Genomic DNA, 24,646 nt, shown 5'->3' with positions numbered 1-24,646 from the left:
GGACCCAAGTTGTAGCCAAGACGGTGGAGCTAGGTCTCAGAAGCTCCTGACCGTTAAGCTGAGGGATGTCCATGCAGTTTGCAAACTAGTAGCATACCTTCAACCTTGATCCCAGACCCTCACCTCCCTACATTCACGGCCATGGCCCTGACGGGGCTGCAGGTACAGACATTTGACTCTGGGCTCTCACGCGTCTCCAAGGGGCCTGAGCTGTCTCCCTGGCAATGTGCGGGGATACGGAGGAGTTGGTCTGGCCTGGGATACAGGGGCTTGCCCATGGTCAGCCTTCACTAGGTTGGCATCAACCCATCCTGTCTCCAGACACGTGGGGTTCATTACTAAATCCTGCCTCTACATATAGAGAAACCCATAAAGGAAGAAGTGCAAAAGGAGAATGAGACCAAACTCTGGCACAAAACAGATGTAGGTAGTACCAAAGTCTACCCCTGCCCTCAAACGCAAGACCCTCTCAGTGCCCCTCAGTCATATTAGTGTCTTCTTTGACAAGGCTCAGTGGGTGCCGCTTGTGGGCAGCCAGCCAGTGTGGAGCCCGTGTGCAGAGAGCCTTGGACTGAGCCAGCCTTCCCGAGAACATGGCCCCACCAGCAGCCCTCAGGGCTGGAACCTGCTCTCTCGCCCACTCAGCTGAGGGTGACCTTGAAAATGGGCCAGCCGCTCTGAGCCACAGTGTTCATGGAGCTGTCAGAGTAGACCCACCTCTACTAAGTCACATGTGTGATTTTACATCGGTCCTTCTTAAGACCAAATTCGTCTCGATGAAGAAAAGACGGAGGCGAATATCTGTGCGCTGACTGCACCCGATCCTGTTGTAGGCCCTTTTAGTAACATCTCATCCTCACGGCCTTGTAGATGCTCTTGGCCCATTTTAAGGCCGAGAAAACCTGAGCCTCAGAAAGTGTAAGGAGCTAACTCTCCGGGTAAACAGCTACCGCGTTGCAAAGTTGAACTTCTGGCCTGAGCCCTTCGGGTTCTAAAATAAGTGCTATTTCTAGAACATGCTGCTTTTCTGGGTGATTCTGTAACTTTAGTGGTGGGGATTCCAGCCATTCTGGAAACAATTCAGGAAAAATTGTTTTGAGCAATGAACAGGGCCTTCATTTCGAGCCATGTAGGCGAGGGGCCCGCATCCCATGTGATGTCCAGGTAGGTCCCCCTTCTGAGTCATGGAGAGAAAAGCGCGGAAGCCCCTCTGTTATGACACCTCCTCTCCAGCAGAGGTCAGGCTGGCTCCAGCCAGCAGATCAGGGAGGGGCTCCGCAGAGCTCAGTTTCTCAACCTCCACACTATGGTCACTGGGGCAGGATAATTCTTCCTTGTAGGCGGAGAGGGGGATCTCCCGTCCATTGCAGGATGTAGCAGCATCCCTCCCCTCCATGCAGCAACCCCAGATGTGACAGCCAAGATGCCTCCAGACATTGCCCAACGTCTCCTGGGGGCCAACTGCCACCAACAGAGAAGCCACTAGTTTAGGGGAGAGCCAATGTCAGAGGGTAGGGCTCTAGGAGAAAGGGACCACTATTCCTGGGGATCTAGAAACTCTTCAGCTGCGGAGGGCAAGAGAAGAAACATACGGGGAACAGAAGATATTCAGATGCAGCGTTACAAAGACCCTCTTGACGCGGAAGGCAATGAAGCGATGAAATTGAAGGACTGTGAAGTCCGAGATTTTTCGGGCAAGGAGACCCTTCCTTGTATAAACAAACTGTGAGGAGAATACAACACAGCAGCCTCTCAGAGGGTCTTGAGAGTCCACCTTGCTCCTGACCACTCAGCTTTCTCCTTGTGAGAACCAAAGGCAGCAGCTTTCCCGCCTCAGACTTCCCCGTTTCTCTGCAGGAACAGCGCGGGGCATTGTGATAGCAACGGGAGACTCCACGGTGATGGGCCGCATCGCCTCTCTGACGACGGGCCTGGTGATGGGCAAGACACCCATCGCCGCGGAGATCGAACACTTCATCCACCTGATCACGGCACTGGCCATCTTCCTCGGTGTCTCTTTCTTCGGGCTCTCGCTTGGCCTGGGCTACGGCTGGCTGGAGGCTGTCATCTTTCTTATTGGCATCATTGTGGCCAATGTGCCTGAGGGGCTGCTGGCCACTGTCACTGTGAGTAGCCAAGGTGGAGGGTGGCCTCTGGGCAGACAAACCACCCCAGGGGATGAAATCGTTAGTATCTCTTTTGCTGTTGAATCTCTCAAGGGCAGGGTTCCCCTGGTGTGTATAAAGGTACCAAGCACTTTGCTCTCAAATGGCATTCACTTCCTCCGCCCACGTTTGCTGGTGCCTTCTTTTTTCTCCGTGAGTTGTGATGCAGAAGACATTAGATTCTAAGTTGTCAGCAGTGAGTTCCAATCTTGGATGTACCGGGTGGTGAACTTGGCCAAATCACTGAACATCCCCAGGCCTCAATTTAATCATCAGTTTCTAGAGGAAGGTGAACGTGGATGTAGAATCTTGTTGGAAGGGACTTCAAAGCCCATAGAGATCCAACCTTTCAACCGATGCTCAATATCCGGTGTATACCATCATCCATGAGAGATGATGAGGTGATTTCTAGTCGTGGGAAGCCCGCCCCATTTGGTCTCTGCTCATTTCAAGCCTGGGATACTGTGGCTGGATTTCATTGTGTTGAGCAGAAATATGATTTCCTGTTTGGTCCCAGTTTTCCCATCTGAAGAAACACAAAACAAGTCAATTCTCTCCCTCCTACAAACTACGCTTTCAATTGATGGTACCCACTGTGTCTCCTCAAACTCTCCGGTGGTAGGTGGAATAATCCCTTTTCCCTTAGCTGTTCTTTGCATAACATGGTCTTCAGGCCCCTGGCTTGCTGATCACCCATTTGGGAAATGCCCTAGTTTATCAATATCCTTCTTAATGTAGAAATGAGAATAAAACTCAGGGTGTGGTTGGTAGCACAAAACCTCAGGACTAGGTTTTGTCCTAGCTCATAACCCCATGATGAGAATTCTGTACTGATATAGCCATGGCCTAAGAACATATTCGGGGTTTTTTAATTTTTTTTTAATTTTTTAAATGTTTTTTATTTATATCTGAGAGAGAGAGAGAGAGAGAGAGAGAGAGAAAGACAGCATGAGCAGGGGAGGATCAGAGAGAGAGACGGAGACCCAGAATCTGAAACAGCCTCCAGGCTCTGAGCTGTCAGCACAGAGCCCGACATGGGGCTCGAACCCATGAACCTTGAGATCATGACCCGAGCCAAAGTCGGACGCGTAACTCAGCCACTCAGGCACCCCGAACATATTCGTTTTTAAAACAACCTCGATACATGCCCAACTTTCATTGAATTTGTGGTCCACATAATTAATGTCAACAAAAACCTGGTTTGGATGATTTCTCAAGTCCTTCCCAAGATGGCAATATTCCTTTTCAGTTTCATGATTCGCTCCTTGTTCTTTTTTTCTAACTACTGATCCAACCCCCTGCACATACAGCATCTCATACCACAGTGAACCATTAGCTCTTGAGGTGGTCCCCGGGACGACCGGACTTGAGAGAGCCAGGGGTGCCTCAAGTCGATTTGGAGCAGGGGCTGCTGAATAGAAAAGACAAAAGGATCCTGGGAGAGGAGAATATTCCGGGGGATAAGGTCATCTTCTATGTTACCCTGGTAAAGGAAGACACTCTTTTTCCAAAGCACTGCCAACAAAATCACTTTCCTGGTTTCCTTTATCATGGCCCCAGATGGAAATCCTGAAGACTGGGTGGGAACGAAAGGGAAAGAAGTACAAAGAATCTACAACAGCATACAAACCACCAGATTTCCCAGACACACACCCAGACAAGTAGCCGATCGCTTGTCTCCATTTATCCTCTGCCCTCCCTGTGGCCTTAGGTGTGTCTGACCCTGACCGCCAAGCGCATGGCACGCAAGAACTGCCTGGTGAAGAATCTGGAGGCGGTGGAGACGCTGGGCTCCACCTCCACCATCTGCTCGGACAAGACGGGCACGCTCACCCAGAACCGCATGACCGTCGCCCACATGTGGTTCGACAAGACCATCTACGAGGCGGACACCACCGAGGACCAGTCGGGTGATGAGTGGCCCACGGATGTGGGCCAGGAGTGCGGGACAGGGGGAGGCGAGTGGGCTGCGGGAATCTGACACAGAGAAGGTGGCTGGGCCCCAAGTGGAAAGAAGAAGCAGGCGAGGAGGAAAGGGGTGTCTCCGCTAAGTACTGGGGCGCAGAGCAGGATGGGGCTAAATCCCTGCTTTACACCCCCGCCCGCTGCTCACGAACCTCTCCCTCCTCCCCGTTCTCCCCAGGGAAAACATTTGCCAAGGGCTCAGCTACTTGGTTCATCCTGGCCCGAATCGCTGGCCTCTGCAACCGAGCTGACTTCAAGGCTAACCAGGAGACTGTTCCCATTGTCAAGGTATCGGGCCTGTGGGGAGAGGGGATGCCTCCGTGTCCAGGGCGTGCCCCGTGCCCTCCCCAGAAATCCCTTATCAGTGCTTCCCCCCAGGGTCTCCCCATCGCAGCCCTGTCCCTGTGCCACACCCTTCGGGCTTACAAACACACCCCATCCCAACAGCGGGCAACAACAGGGGATGCTTCCGAGTCAGCCCTCCTCAAGTTCATCGAGCAGTCATACAGCTCCGTGAAGGAGATGAGAGAGAAAAACCCCAAGGTGGCCGAGATTCCCTTTAATTCCACCAACAAGTACCAGGTACGCAACCCACGAAGGTAGAAGGCAGTGGGGGTGGGCTCATCGTTTAGGGAATGTCTTCGTCTTCAACCTCGTCTCTGAACAGTAGAATGGAGAGCTTGGATAACCTGCACCCTCATTCAGAGGAAGGCTGGGGGCGCCTGGTGGCTCAGTCCGTTAAGCGTCTGACTCGGGTCATGATTGTGAGGTTTGTGAGTTCGAGCCCTGCATCAGGCTCTGCATTGCCTGCATGGAGCCTGCTTGGGATTCTCTCACTCCCTCTCTCTGTCTCTGCCCCTCCCTGCCTTGCTCTCTCTCTCAAAAAATATAAATATAAAAAAATTAAAATTAAAAAAAAAAAGGAGATGGCTCACCGCAAGAGAAAATGACAAACAGGTAAAGGAAGAAGCAGGTGGTAAAGGAAGAGGTACACTGGGTCCCAAGCAGAGCAGGAGACTTAGGCGCTTGTGGAGAGAGCAGGTCGCACGTGTCCCACAGGTAGGAAAGCTGGCGGGTGACAGTCCCGGCCCAGCCTCGTGCAGCTCGCGGAGGCGTCTCCGTGGCTCCCGCCGGGCTTGCCACTATAGAATAAGGCTGGTTTGCAAGGCGCCCCCAGAAGAGCCTATTTCATTCCCGGCCTGTGGCGAGGAGGACGGGCAGACTCGGCAAGGGTGATATTTGAAAGTTACTGGGAAGGCAGATCCTAAAAGTTTTCCTCACAAGGGAAAAAAAATATGACTAAAAAAATAATAATAAAATAACCAAAGCCATATGGAGTCTGGACTTCTTAAAAACCCAATTCCCCGTCTTTTCACGTTGAACATTGAGCACGTGGGCGTTCAAGAAAGAGACCCAGAGGGTTTTGTCTCAACGGGCTTTCAGTCAGCGTAGTGAGATAGGCCTCCTGAGCCCAAACTGCAGCCTTATTTCTACTTTATCTGACGTTCAGTGGCCTCACCACCCAGACAAGAGTTGTGGGCTTGTCAGGGCCGGATTCAAGCCTCTCACTGCAGAGGTAGACCCCTTCCCCCGCACGAGTCAAAATCAAGGCAAAACAGGGGAGTCTGGGAAGCTCAGTCAGTTAAGCATCCCACTTTGGCTCGGGTCGTGATCTCACGGTTCGTGGGTTCGAGCTGAACCCTTCAGCATCGGGCTCGGTGCTGAACCCTTGCTCAGAGCCTGGAGCCTGCTTCGGATTCTGTGTCTCCTTCTCTCTCTGCCCCTCCCCTGCTCACGTTCTGTCTCTCAAAAATAAATGACTGTAAAAAATAATTTTTTAAGAAATTGAAGCAAAACACACCCATGATGTTTGTTGGGACGCCCCACAAAATAGCGACTTTCCCCAAAACCACCAGGTTAGCGCCTGTTCCGAGCTATCACGGGCAAACAGCACACTCTTCCTCAGTGGTTCCCAAGCTGGGGGTGGCCCGGCCAGCCAAGCGGCCGCCCCAACTGGGGTGCCCCGACTCCAGCTCTGAGAGCTCCGTTTCTTCCTCGCTCTCGGATTAAAAGGGAAGGAAGCTTCTCGGTTCTGATATTTCCAGAATTCTTCCACCTTTTGATCGTCATTTTCTATCAAGATGTGACTTTTTCATGACCAAGGGATGAGTTTATAAGTAGGTCATGCCATCACCTCCAATAATCTCCATAAATACTGAACAAATGCGTATTAAGCCTTCAGAAAACCAAGCTTTTTAAACCGCTTACAGCTTTCTGTTTAGACAAGTTAAGGTTTTCCCTCTTAACTGCTTAAGCAGACTTTGACTATAACTGAAAGCAATATGAAATATTTGAACGTTTCTAATGGGATGGTTTTTTTTTCTTTAATGTTTTATTTATTTCTAGGAGAGAGAGAGAGAGACAGCGTGAGCAGGGGAGGGTCAGAGAGAGAGGGAGTCACAGACTGAAACAGGCTCCAGGCTCTGAGCTGGCAGTCAGCACAGAGCCCGACGCGGGGCTCGAACCCACCAACCGCAAGATCATGACCTAAGCGGAAGTCGGACGCTTAACCGACTAAGCCACCCAGGCGCCCCTCTAATGGGATGGGTTTTTTAAGAATTTATAGTTATTTATTTTTTTAAATGCTTATTTTTGAGAGAGCAAGAAAGAGAGCACAAGCAGAGGAGGGACAGAGAGGTTGGGGGGTGACGAGGGACAGAGGATCTGAAGCAGGCCTCGCGCTGACAGCAGCGAGCCCAACACAGGGCTCGGACCCACGAACTGCGAGATCATGACCTGAGCCAAAGTCACTCACTCAACCGACTGAGCCACCCAGGCGCCCTCTAATGGGATGGTTTTAGTGGCATTTTACACACAGGCTTCCCACCGCTTGTCCTCTGGAGGGTGTAGTCCGGCTTCCTCCACACCAGTTCCAAATCCTGCTTTGTGACCTGACAGGCCACTAATAGGGACCTCCTGGCTCGTAAGAGGGGATCCATCACAGTTCTCGCTCACAGATCAGAGATCAAGGGCAAATCCAAAACCAACATGCATCTTATTTCTTTCTCCTCCTGACATGCTGTCTCCCCAGAGTCACTCCCGAATACGCCCTTGCCTGCCCCGAGCCCACCTCACTGTCCCCGACCCCAAGCTTCCTCTAGGCCCTGGGGCTTCTCAGCTACAGGGAGAGCCGCAAGGCCATTACAGTGAGCAACCTACTTCTGGGTGGTGCGTCGTGAATTTCAAAGTGCTTTGTACAAATAATTTGACCCTCGGGGGCACCTGGGTGGCGCAGTCAGTTAAGCATCCGACTCTTGATCTCGGTTCAGGCAGGTCATGATCCCACAGTTTGTGAGTTCGAGTCCCGCATCGGGCTCTGCCTTGATGGTGGGCACGGATCCTGCTTGGGATTCTCTCTCTCCTTCTCTCAGCCCCTCCCTGGCTTATGCTTTCCCTCTCTCTCTCTCAGATAAGTAAACTTAAAAAAAATAAAAACGATCTGACCTTCGAACAGCAGGTGTGAACTGCGTGGATCCACTTAAACATCGACGGTTTTCGATAATCACAGCACAGTATTGTCAGTGCATTTTCACTTGTGATTTTGTTAACACTGTCTTTTCTCACGCTCACTCTTCTGTAGGAATACAGTGTGTCGTACGTATAACAGAGAATATGTGCCAATTGACTGTTTATGTTATTGGTGAGGTTCTGGGTCAACAGCAGCCCATATTAGTAGCTAAGTTTTGGGGGAGTCCAAAGTTATATGTGGATTTTTGACGGTATGGTCTCTCCTAAAAACCCAATGAAGTCGGCAACACAGAATTGTTTTGCTTTTTAGCAAAGGAACTAAGGTTAGAGAGGTTGAATGGACTGACCTGAGGTCATAAAGCACCCCCACCGACCCCGGGACCCAGGGCTGCGGACCCTACATTTTCTTTTCCTGTCCACTCTGCTGCCTCTGCCCTGAGTGCAGAGCAGAAGCAGAGAAAGTGAGAGTCCCGGTCCAGCCCTCAGCCCCTAGTGACTAAGAAGACGGCAGATTTGTTCTAGGCTAGATTCCTGGAAAGGACGCGGGGCGGGCTCAGAAGTGGGGAGAGGGAGGGTCCGAAACAGGCTGCCTGTCGCCCTAACCTCAGAAGCTTTTCTCCCCATCCCTTGCTCCCGCCTCCTGTTGCAAGGATTCTCTCTCTCTCCTCCCCAGATGTCCATTCACCTCTGGGAGGAGGACTCCCAGACCCACGTACTCATGATGAAGGGGGCCCCTGAGAGGATCCTAGACTTTTGCTCCACTTACCTTCTGAATGGCAAGGAGTACCCCATGGATGAGAAGATGAAGAGTGACTTCCAGGACGCCTATCTGGAGCTGGGGGGCCTGGGGGAGCGCGTGCTTGGTGAGGGGCTGGGGATGAAGCCGGGAAGGGATGGCCCCACCTGGTTGAGATCTGTGGGGTGGAAAACTGAAGGTGCTGGGGTGAGCGCCGGCCAGAGACGTGGGGGCCGCTGAAGGACTGCTGTTCCCTCTGTCTCTCTCCAGGCTTCTGCTTCTTGAAACTGCCCCCCACTTTCCCCAAGGGATTCAAGTTTGATACAGAAGAAATCAACTTCCCCATGGAGGACCTTTGTTTTGTGGGGCTCATATCCATGATTGACCCTCCCCGGGCCGCAGTGCCTGACGCCGTGGGCAAGTGTCGTAGTGCAGGAATTAAGGTAAACCTCTGTCACAACTGGGAGCAACACTAGAAAGCTCTGCAGACACTAGGTTGTTCATATTCTTGCTTTAATTGAATTGATTTGTTTCCTTGAGCTTATGCTTTTTAGTCTTAAGAGATAACCTAGTAGTAAGTAAACAGGAAGTTTCTTCCGTAGTTATAACCCTATCTTGCATTGAACATTAGAATCACCAGGGCAGCTTTAAAACTGTGATGCCTGGGGGCACCTGGCTGGCTCAGTCGGTAGAGCATGTGACCCTTGATCTTGGGGTTGTGAGTTCAAGCTGCACGTTGGGTATAGAGATTACTTAAATAAATAAATAAATAAAAATCTGATAACTAGGCCATACCTTGGACCCACTAAATTGGAAACTCTCAGGGTGGGGCTCAGGCAGGCAACTGTATTTCTTTTTTAATATTTATTGTTTTTGAGAGAGAGAGAGACAGGTGTGAGTGGGGGAGGGGCAGCGAGAGGGGGAGACAGAAGCCAAAGCAGGCTCCAGGCTCTGAGCTGTCAGCACAGAGCCTGACGTGGGGCTCGAACCCAGGGACCATGAGAACATGACCGAGCCAAAGTCAGACGCTCACCTGACCAAGCCACCCAGGCACCCCTAGGCATCTGTATTTTTTAAAATATTCATGGGGATTTCCGAATGCAGGTAAGTTTGAGGACCAGCATCCTGGGACACTATGGTTCACGTGACCATCTGGGGCTTTTGTTGGAACCTGAGTCTTGGTTCAGTAGGTCTAAGTCACCCTGCCGCGAGGGGGCTGGGGGCTGGAGCAGGTGACAGCGAGAATGAGGTCAGGAGAGCCGGGCCCTCGATGTCCCTGACTCGGGGGAACGGCCGCACTAACAGGTACACAGCTGGAGTGCAAAAGCTAGAAACCAAAATGAATCGGTCGGAGAGTGAGACACGGCCCGCCAGGCAGTGGGGAGTGTGGAGGTGGGGAGTGCTCGCTGGTCAGGGGGTGCTCGGGCTTCAGCGGGGAGCTACAGAGTTACTCTGTCCTGAGACGTTCTATACCCCGCCTCCACGCCAAATTCTAAGACTGACCTACGTCCTTGGAGATTAGAGATTGACACCTTTCCCGCTCATACCTGATATTCTGGATCCCAGACTTGGGAGAGGGCAGGTGAGAGGGCGAGGTGGGGTGGGGGGGTCTCTAGGGAGGACGAGATGCTATCTGTAGAGCTGGCTTCATCTTAGACCTTTGGCTGCGGGCAGTCTGTCAGAGAGCAGCTGGGCCATGCCAAGTTCAATGATTCGTCGCCGAGAACCCAAGGATGGATGTAGGAACTATTTTGAGTGAGTTCCCTAATGACTACACGCTGCTTGCACAGGACAGTTCTCTGTAGCCACAGCTTCCTGGCAGCGCATCTGTGGCAGACGGCCGCACTGTCCTGAGCTCCCCCTGCCCTCTGAGCTCCCGCACCGCGCAGGGGGAGGCATGCGGAGAAGGGCCCGTTAGACGTTCCTGAGCTTTGAGGGGAATCACATGCGATGTTAAATGCATCTGGGAATCTGTGGGTCCCTTTAGCAAGAAGTCACAATTGCACCGGCAGGTGGGGGAGGCCTGAATAGGGGAGGGGTGGCGACAAGGGGCTGATGGCGCCTGGGTGTGTCACAGCCTGAGGCAGGTGAGCCTGAGCATGGGGAGGCTGGGGCCTTGCCGCTTTCTGGGCCAGCCAGTGTTCCGGGCACAGGTTTGCACTTCTCATCATCATTTCTCACTTCTTCTGGACCCTAAGCTGCCGGAATTTTGGCAGACTTGGTGAGAAACGTTGAGTCATCCCTTTCCCCATCGGGAAGTGTAAGACGCGCACACGATGCCACCCTCCAAGCAGGACAAAATGTAAAACGGACAAGAGGTTCCCCGAAGGTGGACCCTTTGAGGGTCAATTCCAACACGGCGCTGATGCCGAGCGGATCGATGTGACCCGGCGGCTAACAGGGATCGGATGGCGGTCCCAGGGGCCTGCGAAGTTCTCAGGAGGAAATGATGGCAAGATGGAAACTTCCCCGGGCAGAGCCATGTGCTCAGGCCTTGGGACTAAACGTGATTTAAAACACTAAAATATCCCCATCATAGCTGCCACTCGCTGAGGCTCTTGGTGCGCCGGGCTGGCCTCCTGCAAGAACATGGGGCAGGTAGAAAGGCCTTCTGTCACCAACACCGGACGACGTCACTCAGATGGCCCGGTGCGGGGGGAGGAGGGACGAGAGGCCAGTCTGCAGGAAGGAGGGACGTGGGAGCCTCGGAGGATCAGTTGGCATCAGCAAGTGGGACATGAAATGCCTCAGTCCTTGACGACACAGAAAGCGTACGTACCGTGAAGGGCGCCGTGCCCCACAGGTCCGCATCTGTCCCCCGTGTGACTTGGCGCTCTGGCAAGTTGCGTCCCAGGAACTCGCTCCAGGGACACCTGACGCTGTGCTTCTATTCCTGCGGCCTGGTGTGGAGGTGGGGCCGCCGGGCGCTACCGCAGAACAGCCCCTTGAGCAGCCAGATGGGGCCAGGAGCTGAGGGCGTCAGGATGGCCGCACACCTGTCCTACAGGGTCACCACAGGGGGCCCCTGGGAAGCCACGGGGGCCCTGTGAGCCTGAACGGTGGCCATGATGGTTTCCACGTCACCACCTGCCCCCAGGAAGCCGGGTGTGGAGACGTGCCACTCTCATGCCTACCTGCAACGAGGAGGCTCTGGAAGGCTTACAGGCTGACCTTTCCGGGGCCTCTGCTCCCGCCAGCGGCTGCATCACTCAGCCTTCTCCCTCCAGCGGAGCCTGGAAGATCGTGCGCCTGGAGGGCACCCGGGAGCCGTGGTTCCCAGGACGTGGTCTTCTTCCCCCTCATCTGATGGCTGTTTGTGGAATGATGGCTGTGTGCCAGGCTTTGCGCAAGGACAAAACTTCACAAGGGGTCACGGACACGGCCCTCCCCCGCAGAGCTCTCGGTCCCACGCAGAGAGGCGGGCACTCCCCCTGGGGAGGAGGCTAAGTGCTGACATACAGAAGGAACAGAATGCCAGACAGCTCAGGCGCCAGACCTTTGGGGAGGGAAGGGGACAGGGCTGGGGCTGGTCCCAGGCGCCCGTGAAGGGCTGGACCCGGTGAGGGGGCGTGCTATGAAGAAAGAGGCAGAGAGAGGAAGAGTGGGGATCAGCGTGCACCTGGGCCTATGTGGTGTTTTGCTGGGGCAGACGGATCATTCCAGACGTTCCTTTATTACCATTTGTTCTCTGTGTAGGTGTTTGTCTTTTGAGCTTAAAGAAGCCGGCTAGCTTCTGGAGCAAATCCAGTGAAATTCTGAATAGAGTAATGTGCCCAAATCCCCAGTTTATTCCTGAGAAACCCTGAGCCCAAACTGTTCGGAGTTTTCTGGTCCAGTGCTCCTGACCCAGTCCCAGGGGGTGAAGGCACAGCACCGCAAGTCCTTGGGGCTGAGCTACTAACTCGCCTGTGGGATGAAGGCGGTGACCTGTTAGGTCGTGGGGAGAAAGGCAAAGCATCCAGAACTCTCTGAGGATGATTCTGCTCCTCTTCCTTCCCTCCCCAACACAGGTGATTATGGTAACAGGGGACCATCCCATTACAGCCAAGGCCATAGCCAAAGGTGTGGGCATCATCTCTGAAGGCACCGAAACAGCAGAGGACATGGCCACCCAGTTCAAGGTCCCCATCAACAGCAGTATCAACCCCAGGTGGGGCCCCTAAAGAACTCAGATCTGCCGTTTTTTTCCCTCCATCCTCGGTCTGCCCCACTCTCTAAGGTTCTTGAAGGCTCGTGCGGTAGGTAGGATGTACGGGGTTTACTGATTGCAAAGTAAAAGGTAGTAGGACAATGACCACATGACTGCAGCAGTGAGTTTGCAGAAGAAGAGGGCAGAGGGACGCAGAGCAAAGGGAGGGGCGAGCGGGAAGCGGGGAAGGGCGCGGCGTGTCCACCTGGGGATGGCGGGCAGCTGGGGACACGCGAACCCTGGGCACTCTGAACTGGCTTTTGGACCCCTCTCCCTCAGGGGAGCTGAGGCCATCGTGGTGCACGGCTCAGACCTGAAGGACATGACATCGGAGCAGCTGGACGAGATCCTCAAGAACCACACGGAGATCGTGTTCGCGCGGACGTCCCCGCAGCAGAAGCTCATCATCGTGGAGGGCTGTCAGAGGCTGGTGAGGGTGACAGGGGGCCGGGGTCGCCAGCCCAGCCCAGCTCCAAACTCCTCGGGCTAGGGAGAGACTCTGAAGGGCACCCTGTCTTGAGCCCTGAGACGGGCATCCACTGGGGCCCCCTGAGAGTTTTCACGTCTCCAGAGCAGGATAGTGAAGGGCCAGGCTCCAGGACCTTTAGAAACAAGGGATGATAGGGGCGCCTGGGTGGCTTAGTCGGTTAAGCGACCGACTTTCGCTTAGGTCATGATCTCACGGTTCGTGGGTTCGAGCCCCGCGTCGGGCTCTGTGCTGACTGCCAGCTCAGAGCCTGGAACCTGTTTCAGAGTCTGCATCTCCCTCTCTCTCTGACCCTCCTCTGCTCACGCTGTCTCTCTCTCTCTCTCCTAGAAATAAATAAGAAAATTAAAAAAAAAAAAAGAAACAAGGGATGATGGGATCAGAGTGACCTTTGGGGCGGGTCCAGATGTGTGCCAGTGATGATTTCAGTCCCGCTGTGCTTCGTCCAGGGGGCCATTGTGGCGGTGACGGGGGACGGCGTGAACGACTCCCCCGCGCTGAAGAAGGCTGACATCGGCATTGCCATGGGCATCTCGGGCTCCGACGTGTCGAAGCAGGCTGCCGACATGATCCTGCTGGATGACAACTTCGCCTCCATCGTCACGGGCGTGGAGGAGGGTGAGTGGAGAGGGTGCCCGTCCACTCGGGTGACCTTGGGTGGGAGCTGGCATATGCATTGCTCTCATCCCCTTAGCCCATCATTCAACCCCCACGAGCCTGTACAGATGGGGAAAAATCAACGTAAGACAGAACTCTGTTGGATTTGGCTGCACTTAGAGCATCACTATCAGGAGCCCTTTTTCATGAGATTGAAGGGAAGTGCGGGCTTGCTAAGGAGCCCGGGCTCTGCTCTAGCATAGTACCATCTCTGCTCTCTCAAGCATGTTCAAGTGGGTCTGCAGCAGGTTCCAGAATGTGGCCAGACCTGGGACCACTCCATACGCCACAATCTCGGGGGCTCCCCAGGAACCTGTTGCCTGAATGATGCTCACGCATGGAGATCAGCTGGGGCCTGATCTAGGAACTGATGGCAAGAGCCAAATAAGTGCCCTCTTTCCCGAGGATTCTGAAGACCACTCCCACCAGTTAGCAGGAAAGCCCCAGAATTCTGCTTCCCAGGCTCCCTGCTTTCTGCCTCCAGCCATCGTACTGACACCTGTGACAGTCCACATAATAATAACAGTCCCCGCTTTACTGAGACCTACTATGGTCCGGACGCTTTGCTCAGTATTTGGTATCCATTCAACTTAATACATTTCTTGAGCCCCAACTATGTGCCAGGCTCCATTCTAGATTCTGGGACACAACAGTGGGAAACAAAAAGACACAAATTCCTTAATTTCTAGTGGAGCAAGACAGATAGTAAATAAATTGCATAAATTGCATCATATATTACAAGGAGAGAAGTGCGGTGGGGCTGGGGAAATAAAGCAGGGGGTGCAGAGAGGGGTTACAGCTTTTGAAAGGGTCATCAGGGGAGGACTCAAGCCACCCCACAAGGCAGCAGCTACTGTGGCAGAAAATGGGATTGGATCCCAAGTCCTGGCTCTTTCCACATGAGCCTTAAACTTCTAACGGCTTCCACACTGGCGTTCTCAGATGCCGCTAAGTATCTGCCAGGCCCAGCCCTCCTTCACCCTCAGAGATCAGGTGCCGTTAGCTCTGCTGGATCCGAGAACAAGGAACACCCCGGCATGGCTCACCGGTCAAGCTCGGCTCTAAGGAAGGGTGACGTAATTCAGGAGCAAGGCTGGGAGTGAGGACTGGGCTGAGGTCTAGGACCCCCGGACCCTTTCCTGGGCTGTTGCGCTGCTTTGCAGTGTTCTCCACCCAGGAGCTGGCCTGTGGGCGGTGTCCTCTCTGCGCTTCTCACGGAAAGGTGGTCATCCCCCCACCAGGCCGCCTCATCTTTGACAACCTGAAGAAATCCATCGCATACACCCTGACCAGCAACATCCCCGAAATCACCCCCTTCCTGCTCTTCATCATCCTCAGCATCCCCCTGCCTCTGGGCACCATAACCATCCTCTGCATCGACCTGGGCACAGACATGGTGAGGCGCAGCTGGGAACCTGGCTCGCGGAATTCCTGTGAGATGGACTGGGGGCAGGAAAAGCCTGTGTTCAGGGGGAGGGACAGAGCTCGCTCGAGTGACTTGTGAGTTTCCTCCTGAACTTTGTGTCCTTTGTCTTTCCTGCCCTCCAGGTCCCGGCCATCTCCTTGGCTTACGAGTCAGCTGAAAGTGACATCATGAAGAGGGTCCCGCGGAACCCAAAGACTGATAACCTGGTGAACCACCGTCTCATCAGCATGGCCTACGGACAGATTGGTGCGGCCAGAGGAATGGGGGAGGGGGGAGACTGGGGAGTGGCTGCACCCACCGGGCCGTTAGAGTTCGCTCCATTTGGAAGTCAAGGAGATGCTTTCCTGACAACAGACTGTGCTGGGCCCTGGGAACACAAAGAGCCACTGATCTCTGATCTGCCCTTGACTTCAGAGTCTAGCTGAGAAGGGACATACATAAAATGATGGCACCTTTCCAAGTGCTGAACAGTGAACATGAACATGCTAAGGAGAACAGAGCAGGGGGCTCATGAGTCAGGAGGACAGTCAGTTGGATCTTGTGTAGGAAACAGGACCCATACCTGCTATTTGAAGATGGCAGGTGTACAGTCAGCTGAGGGGGTCAGGGTCGGGGAATCGCACATGTCTGCCAGCTGAAGAGTGATTAACCAGTTTGGGGGAGCACTTACTCCTGAGAAAGAAGTGATAGAGACAATAGGGCTGTAGACACAGGTAGCATGAATCCTGGAGCCAGCCTTGAAGGATGTTTGAGAGCCGTTAGAAGTCTTTGCTGTGGACTTGCCTGTGCAGTTTTTCAGGGAGCAGGCGAGGGATGAGCAGGGAAGAGACAGGGGACGTGGGAGATCGAGAGGAGGAAACACAGAAGAAGCACAGATTCAGGAGCTAAACTTAGGTTTGAGTCCCAATTTCACCACTTAGTTCCCGTGTGACCCTAGATAAGGTTGGAAAAATCTTTTTTGTGCCTGTTTTCCCCAATGGAAGGTAAATAATGGTTTATCATTGTGGTGAGGATCCATGTCCACAGGGACTCCGTGGGCAGCCCTAAGGCCGGTAGGCAAACACTGACATCCTCTATGCCATGGCCAGGCTTGGGGAATGGAGGTGTTGACTCAGGGACAGGCAAGGGGCAGACAGGAGAGGCATGAAGAGAGCATAGGACCTGATGAGGGTCCACACGTGAGGGGAAGTGGAGAGTGAGGAGTCCAGGGCTCACTCAGTGGAAAGAGGGAGTAAATCTCCTCCAAGTTCCTTCCTGTTTTAAGATTATATGACTCAGGGGTGCCTGGGTGGCTCAGTCAGTTAGGTGTCTGACTTTGGCTCAGGTCATGATCTCCCGGTTTGTGGGTTCGAGCCCCACGTTGGGCTCTGTGCTGACAGCCATCTCAGAGCCTGGAGGCTGTTTTGGATTCTGTGTCTCCCTCTCTCTCTGACCCTCCCCTGCTCACGCTGTCTCTCTCCCTCTCGCAGAAATAAAAAGTTAAAAAAAAAAAAAAAAGATTAAACAACTCAAAGATGGCTCTGGGTTAGAGCCTAAAGACAAATGTCAGGGCTTGGACACAGGCCCTAGGTAGATGATGGGATCAGGTCACCGATGGCAAGCATCTTCAGCGTTAGAAGCTCAGACACACACCGACCCTGCTAGGAGTCAGTCCCGGCCACCACCCTTTCCATGGTCTGCCTCTTGAAGTCCTTCTCTGAAGCAGATTCTCCTGTCCTGTGATTCTGTCATTCATAGGGATGATCCAGGCTCTGGCTGGATTCTTCACCTACTTCGTGATCCTGGCTGAGAATGGTTTCAGACCTACTGATCTGCTGGGAATCCGTATCAACTGGGAAAACCAATTCTTCAATGATCTGGAGGACAGCTACGGACAGCAGTGGGTGAGTTGAGGGGTTCGGCCCTCGATGCTGACCAGTGAGAGTAGAGAAGGGAGGCACCAGACAGATAGAGGTGATGCCTCATCTCCAGTCCTACTTGACCTCCATCTCCAGTCACAAGGGCAAATGTCCTTCAAGTGAAGACTTGACATTATGGCTTCATTTCCATTCGTTCCTGCTGGCTGTCATCTGTCTGTGCCTTCCTGGATCTTTTAGCTTCCTCGGTCCTGGAGTTCTTCTTCATCAGATCAACTTTTGGAGGCTGATTTCTGTTTTTCCAGGTTCTAACCATCATTGGCCCAGACATAAATTCTGGCTCTTCTCTCCCTGTTCGCTCCCTCCCTCTGAGGGAGTTCAAACAATAGGATTTCAAGTCTGAAAACCTATTTGCTTTGTCTCCCCCTTTCTCACCTTTCTAAGCTTTTAAACCCAGAGGATGCCTCTGTGTAGTAGGCTTTCCTAAAACCCAAGACGAATGAGGTCCCAGCTGCAGCCCTCTAGCCAACACGATGTGTTTGAGAATTTTAGTGAGTATGCTTTTTTTCTGCCCGTGAACACTCCTGTCCCAATTTCTAAGACAGTAGGAGATGTGACACCAATTATTGCTGGAATCATAGGACCACAGAGGACACAAAGTCGATAGAGGACATATAGTCTATTATCATCCCTCGGTAAGTGAGGAAGCAGAGTCTGGAAGGATTCTCCGCCTTGCACAACGTCCCGCAGCATGCCCCTAGAAGAGCTAAGCGGGAGCTCCACCTGGACCCCTATCCAGCACCTTCCTCCTTCACCATGATGCCTCCAGACCACCGCTAATTGTAGGTTTCTCGAAAGTGTACTAGAATCGTGGTCATTGGCAAGGTGCCCACTGAACGCACTTGGCTTCCTCTAGCTAAGTCCCACAAGGCCATCAGATGTCAGTGTTCCCAGCAGCCAACATCACTCTGGGGGGGGGGCAATGATGCCCAAAGTCATGGTCAGCGTCCCCTCAACCCTCAACTCCAGCCTTTGTTCGTTTTATATCTTGATACCATCTCCTCGCTGCCAAGATGCAGCTTAACATACATTTATTTATAAATTAAAGGTAATTAAAATTAATTTGAGGTAACATCACATTACACCAAAGACGTCTTGAGGCATTGCACAAGGGGTTGAGAACAACTGCCCCGAGGAATAAACTTCATAAAGGAGAGTCCATGCCTCTTCCACTGCTGTGATCTTCTGATAATCACACACTGAGCAGCCCACCCAGGAAGGGTTGCACAGGCCGCTAGAAGCAAGAGTTCCTTACCTTCTAAATGCCTCTCACCTAATGGTCACCATTCATTAAGCATCTCCTATGCACCAGAACCTGTATTGGCTCTGAGGGTAGGGTAGTGAACAAATACAGTCAAGTTATTGCTCTTGGGGAGCTTATGTTCTAGTTAGGGGCAGGAGGGGAGACAGATAATAACAGAATATGTAACATACTGGGTCAATGGATTTTAAGACCGAGTAGAATCCAGGAAGTGTTGGGATTGAGACACTGGAGTGGGGGAGATGGAAAGATCAGAGTGGCAGTCAGAACAAAAGAGATGCTGGAAATTGAAATCACAGAGAAACAAGCTGTTGGGAAGGACAGGATCTGGAGTCTGCTCCTGGGGGCCCAGGGCCCAGGTGGGGAGTGGAGGGCAAACCCTGCTGGAGATGGAGTTGGGGGGCGGGGGGAGGTGTTGAGACCGTGGCAGTGGAATGATCATCCACACAGATATTTGAATCCCCAGAAACCAGGATGGGAGCGGTGTTAGGCAGTGAGTCAGAGCTAAGATCTGCTGGCGGCCACAGAGCCCGGGGGTGGTGGCAGATGACCGCCTACAAGATGAGGCCATGTGCCCTGACGTCACAAGTGTGCCCGCTGGACACATTCCTGGTGCAGCGCTTGGCTCATCAATTTCCAATCATTTCCATACAATGTTTTCTGATCATTTCAGGCTCGATCTCTCCCTCCAGGTACCACTCTGACCACATCCCCCGAGGTTTGGCACGTAGCACCTCGCTGTTGTTCAGTCCTACGTATTTGCAAATTCTTGATATCATCTACAAGTTCATTATAAACATGCTGTTTTCATCTTTCAGGCACAAGCTTCTTCTCCAGTCTAACTTAGATACCCCTCTTCCATGTTCTCATGGTCCTCAATGACCCCTCTTATAACGCACTATGAGGCTGACACGGCCAGCCTGTTTGTCTTCCCTGCTAGATTTACGTTCTTTATGTGGGAAATATGAGGGCGAGAAAGAACGACTGGAGGAGTGATCGCCTCCTCCCTGGGGCCACCCATTCGGGCATTCCCGTCTCTGCAGTCAGATGCCCTCGGCCCCACCTTCCTTTCTGAGCCATTTCCTCTAACTCCGCTATGGGGGTCTGCCTCCCCCTCACAGCACCCCTCTCATTCTAATGTGGAGATTCCCGATCCGCACCACGTGCCACTCACGGAACTAAGCTTGGGAGGGTGCTTGGAGCTCAGTGAGACAGCTGCTTGCCCTTGAGTTGTTCTCAGTGGGTCAGGAAAGCATGTGAACAACTAACTCACAACCCAGCATGAACAGTTGTGATGAGATGGTGTAAAGCGTGGGGTCCTGAAGGCCTGACCCGGCCTTGGGGTCCAGGACGGCAGGAGAGGCCCTGAGGTGCACCCACGTCCCTTCTGACAATGCCCGCCCCCCACTCTGTCCGCCCCCAGACCTACGAGCAGCGGAAGGTGTTGGAGTACACGTGCCACACAGCCTTCTTCGTCAGCATCGTGGTCGTGCAGTGGGCCGACCTCATCATCTGCAAGACCCGCCGTAACTCGGTCTTCCAGCAGGGCATGAAGTGAGTGTCCCCTGACCCCCACCCTGTCACAGCTGCACACAGGGAGCTGGCTCCCCCTACCCCTCCCTCCCTTTTCTCCGGCACACCCTCCGACCTCTCTTCCCAGAAACAAAATCCTAATATTTGGTATCATGGAGGAGACATTCCTGGCTGCGTTTCTGTCCTACACTCCAGGCATGGACATGGCCCTGAGGATGTACCCACTCAAGTGAGTAAAGGAAGGGACGCAAGCTGGCGGGGGGGGGGGGTGTGGAGGGGCAGTCCCCAACACAGGGAGAGCCTGGGACGGAAAGTGGTGTGTTGGAAAGGGAAGCACGGAGCTGGGGGCCGCCTGGATGGACGGGGCTACCCTCCGTGATGTGAGGGTCAGGGACAGTGTCAAGTGACAGCAACCCAGGAGACATGCAAATTGAGCAGACTTACTGGCAATCAACAGAGGGGCGTCTTTTTTATGGTGATGTGTGGTATAGCTGCTCAAGGATACAAATTGCTCAGAGGGGAAGTAAGCATAAAAATAGCCTAATCTAGGTGTGGCTAATTCGTGGCAAGCACCGTTTGTGAGCATACTGAAGTTCTTACTGTCCGGTACCTTGTTTTGTTCCAAACAGGCCCATGCCTTTGTGTCTTGGTTTATTTTGTTTTTCATATTAGTATGTGCTTGTTACAAAAACATTCTATTTTGAATTTTATAGGGAAAGAAAGCCAACCTGCGCCACCACCCACTCCCATTGCCCCGCCTGCAGGGGCTGCTGTTAATGATGTAGGGTGTGTTCTTCCCACTCATCTGCTACGAATTCACACACTCTGCTCACCTTTCTGTCCTTTGCAGTGTTTTACACACTGCTTTGTACACTGTAGGTGCTCCATTAATGTTTAATAAAAGACATTGGCACTGCCCTTAAATACAGATGGGCACGGGTTCGAATTCCAATTCTACTGTGCGTTGTGCTGGATGGTATGTAGCCAGTCTGAGGCTCAGCTTTACCTGTAGAGTCTCAGTAATACATACCTGGCAGAGTATTGTGAGGATTACATGAAGAAATGAGTATTATGCACCGAGCATGGCTGCTTGGGCCGTGGCGGGAGCTTTGTCCTCAGTAGCTTTGTTCTCTATTATTGTTGCCATTAACGTCAACACGCAAGTCATAGTAGGTGCAGTTGAGCATTAACCATGATCCCAAACATTCTATGCCTTCCCCGACCATAAAACACATCACCTACCACTGTATTTACATTGTACATCTTTCTATCTTCTTTCCCCTGATCACCTGAGCGCCTGGAGATCAAGGGCCATCTTGTCATCGTTTTTATTCCCCCAGTACCTGCACGGACACAGAGCAGACACGTGGCAGTTGCTGTTGAGTGAGTGGCTGGCTGGTGTGTGTGACTGCGTGTGCACGTGTGCAGTGAGCCCTGGCCAATGCCTGCGGTGGCCAATATGGCAGCCGTCATGCTTTCTTCACTCGCTAGAAGGCTCTTGAGGTATGGCTAGTGAGAGACTGACAAACCGAACCCGCCATTTTATCTAGCTGATGTAGAGTTAAAAACTCAAGTGCTGTCAGAGATTGTTCTACTCAATACACCTTTCCTGTTTGGGTTGGGCTACATTTTGAAAATCGTCAGATGACGAGCGATGTGCTGTCAGTGTAAAGTGCTCCTGGTACCCCAAAGACTTAGGATAAAAAAGAAGAAAAATAGCTCCTTAATAATGTTTATGTTGGTTCCATGTTGAAATGATGATACTTTGGATATACTGGGTGAAATAAAACCTACCGTTAGAATTACTTGTCCTCGTTTCTTTTTACTTATTTTCCTGTGGCTACTGGAAAACATGACCTCTCAAGGTGGCTCGCAGTATATTTCTATGAGACGGCACTGGTCGAGGCCACCTACCTGTCACCCAAGGGAACAAACGTGGTTCTGATCTGACTACTCCCCAGAGTCTCTCTCCCTGGCCTCTCATTACAGAAGAGGGTCAACAGGCAGAAAAGCTTTCCCATGTTTGCGATATGGACACGTATATCCATCCCTTGGTGAAATACCCCCACAGGTCTAGTCTCAGGCAGGCCCATCCTGCTCGGACAACCTGCCCTGTGTGGGTGCAAGGCTCAGACTGCCTGCGAGGCGACAGGGATCTTCCTGAGGGACCCACAGAAGCCAGGGGCATGCACGTTAGAGCGTGCACCTCTAACATGGCATGTATCGTGTTGCGTTATCAGTGGCTTCTTGTGTTTCTGTCTCCTCCCTCCCCCACTAGACTCTGGGGGGTAGGGCTCCACTACTCAACCCTGCACACAACGGGACACTTGGTTCTGCGCGCTGTCCCCTGCACCTGCTTCCGCTGGCCCCTCTCTCATTGCCCCACTGACAGGATAGCCTGGTGGCTCTGCGCCACTCCCTACAGCATCATTATATTTATCTACGATGAAATCCGAAAGCTCACCATCCGACACCATCCTGGCGGTGAGGCTCCCCGTGCCCCGCTCTCAGTGGCCACCGGCCTCCTCACCGGCTCTCCCATCCTGCCCTGTTCCTGCGGGGCCCCTTGCCTTCCTCCCCAGCCCCCCACTGCCCCGGGGCAAGTGCTGCCTGCCTCCCACCTTGACCTTGCTCCCTTCTGCCTCACGCCCCCCCCCCCCCCCCCCCCCCCCCCCGCCTGGGACCTCCCCTCCACCGTCCCCAGTTCACTCTGGTCTCCTGTCTTCCACAGGCTGGCTGGAGAGAGAGACCTACTACTGAACTCGGCAGAGGGAGAGAAGAGCTTCGCATGACGGGTGTCCCGGGGCCGGGTGGGGGTTTGGGGTGACGAGCTCGGCACATCTGAGAGGGCGCGAGTGGGGCAAAGATGGTATGGGCAGGCTGGCCTGGGCTGGACCGAGGACCCGGGGCTGGGAGACCAGGTGGGGGAAGGGAGGCCCAGCGGAAAGGCTCTGTCCTGTGAGCCAGCAGCCAGTCTAGAGAGTAAATGTTTGCAATGGCCCTCACCTGGCTGGATGTGTCCCCTGGCTTCCGGAGAGAGGGGGTCTCCCAACGTCTCCCCGGGAGCCCCGAAGGGCAGTCTCTCAGGGACCAAGTAGAGGTGGGAAGGGGTTTAACTCAAGCACCCCTGCGCCTGGAGGGCTAGCCCCCAACTCCAAGTCTGAACACCTGAAGCGAAACAAGGCCGGGACAAGTGAAGGATCAGAGACACAGGTGCAGGTGAGGGAGAAACAGCAGAGCCACGGCCTAGAGTGGGGCCCACGGCAGCCACGGCCCGGCTGGCTGGTGGACCCATCATGGAGTTTTCGTGCTAGGAAAGACCTTACTAAGTCAATGAAGAGCCTGAGGTGCAGACAGGACGTGGGGAGCATCACACGAGGAGGGTGCGTGCCTTTCCCTGGGGAAGGGCTGACGGTCCACCCTCCGCGCCCAGCTCTCCCGCCATTCTGGATCCCCGGAGCCTTGACTTTAGGTGAGGCACCCTTGCCCCTCGCACCCCAGACTCTGCACAGGGTGATAGACATTCCCCAAACCCTGGTCTACCACAGGCTACTCCTCGCTGGTCGCAGGGTCTCCTTCGGACGCGGCTCCGCCTCCCTCTTCACCCCCTTGCTGGCTGTTGCTCCCTGAGCTTCACCCTGTAGGGTCAGCCCATTGTCACACGTCTTCACAGGCTGTGCCCCTAAAGCCCGCAGGGCTGAGAAAAATGCTGAGGAAAGCTGGGGGAAATCGTAGACTGTCACCAGAAACAAAGCTTATGTGTTAAGTGACGGCGCACGTGCCGGGCAGTGGGACACTCCCCATCCATGAGTTCACACAACAAACAGATTCTTATCGGCCACCCCGTTTCTTAGATGTGGAAACCAAGGTCTGTCTGATTCCAAACCCAGTGGTCTTAGCCACTCACAGACTTAGTGCCCCAGTGCGGGCTGGGCCAAAAATATACAAGGACCAAAAAAAAAAAAAAAAAAAAAAAGAGTGAGGGAGGAAGGTCCGAGGATGGTTCTAGAGAATGAGAGGCTGTGGGCTGGCCAAGAGAGAGCCACTGTAAGGGGTCACCAGCCACTCGTCCCCTAAGAGGTCTCTCCCACTGTCAGCCTCCCCCCTCCAGGACCAGGTCCCCTAGGGACAGGGCCACACCAGCCTGGGGTCCTTCCCTGCTGCTGACGGGGCTGAACCAGACCTGGAGAATGGAGGGGCCAGGGCGTGGGGGCTGAGGGAGGACGGGGAGCACCGAGGGGCCAGCTCCTCGAGTTTCAGTAGCAGGAGCCTCGGGTGTCTGGTGGGTTAAAAATACAGAGGCCCCAACTCAGGGTCATTTGATACCAGCGGCTGAGGCTTACAAGTCCAAGGGCCTGAAGGCAGGGGCTCAGAGGAGCAGAAAGTAGGGAACCGCAGCAGGGAGAGTGTGCAGGGAGTAGGAGGGGAGGGTGCAGCTGTTGGGAAGGACTCGGTGGGCCTGGAGAGCCAAGGGCTGGGAATGGGAATGCGGTGAGAGAAGGTCTGGGAGCTGCAAGGCCAAGGTCACTTTTCACCCCATCTCACATCCTTGGGGGAGGCCACGGGTCAGCGTCCTGGGGGACAGGGCCAGGTTGCTGGGTCTCCCCTCCCCCAACATGCAGGGGAGAGTCCCGGCCCTCCCTCTGGCTGTGGGGCTGTCCGTGGCCCTCCTGTGAGGCCAGGAGAAACGTGCTGAGGCCCCTTATCCAACCGGCCCTGCTCAGGTTAGCTCTGGCCTCTCCTGTCCAGGGACAGCTGTCCCTCTTGGACCCACTCCCGCCAC

General features: G+C 53.6%; 1 protein-coding gene across 3 annotated transcripts in view; it reads left to right on the top strand.

The window, feature by feature from the left end:
* Positions 1-22,868, top strand: part of ATP1A4 (ATPase Na+/K+ transporting subunit alpha 4) — a 30,000-nt gene extending 7,132 nt beyond the window's left edge. Inside the window, exons 7-22 of one of the 3 annotated variants that reach the window (XM_039246428.1) lie at positions 1,858-2,126; positions 3,877-4,075; positions 4,309-4,418; positions 4,578-4,712; positions 8,332-8,521; positions 8,665-8,837; positions 12,405-12,544; positions 12,863-13,013; positions 13,520-13,688; positions 14,969-15,123; positions 15,276-15,399; positions 16,891-17,036; positions 19,754-19,884; positions 19,991-20,092; positions 22,256-22,347; positions 22,595-22,868. In XM_039246428.1, coding sequence (XP_039102359.1) covers positions 1,858-2,126; positions 3,877-4,075; positions 4,309-4,418; positions 4,578-4,712; positions 8,332-8,521; positions 8,665-8,837; positions 12,405-12,544; positions 12,863-13,013; positions 13,520-13,688; positions 14,969-15,123; positions 15,276-15,399; positions 16,891-17,036; positions 19,754-19,884; positions 19,991-20,092; positions 22,256-22,347; positions 22,595-22,623 — 2,315 coding nt within the window. In that variant the 3' untranslated portion in view covers positions 22,624-22,868. Of the gene's footprint in view, positions 1-1,857; positions 2,127-3,876; positions 4,076-4,308; positions 4,419-4,577; positions 4,713-8,331; positions 8,522-8,664; positions 8,838-12,404; positions 12,545-12,862; positions 13,014-13,519; positions 13,689-14,968; positions 15,124-15,275; positions 15,400-16,890; positions 17,037-19,753; positions 19,885-19,990; positions 20,093-20,576; positions 22,131-22,255; positions 22,348-22,594 lie in introns of those variants that run through there. The other 2 variants (XM_039246430.1, XM_039246429.1) reach the window with 2 other exon arrangements.
* The last annotated feature ends 1,778 nt before the right edge of the window (positions 22,869-24,646 follow it).

Source organism: Hyaena hyaena, unplaced genomic scaffold, assembly GCF_003009895.1.
Source record: "Hyaena hyaena isolate Hyena2069 unplaced genomic scaffold, ASM300989v1 scaffold_281, whole genome shotgun sequence".
Taxonomy (NCBI): Eukaryota; Metazoa; Chordata; class Mammalia; order Carnivora; family Hyaenidae; genus Hyaena; species Hyaena hyaena.
Note: the sequence above shows the minus strand (reverse complement) of the source record. Positions and strands in the feature narration are given on the sequence as shown.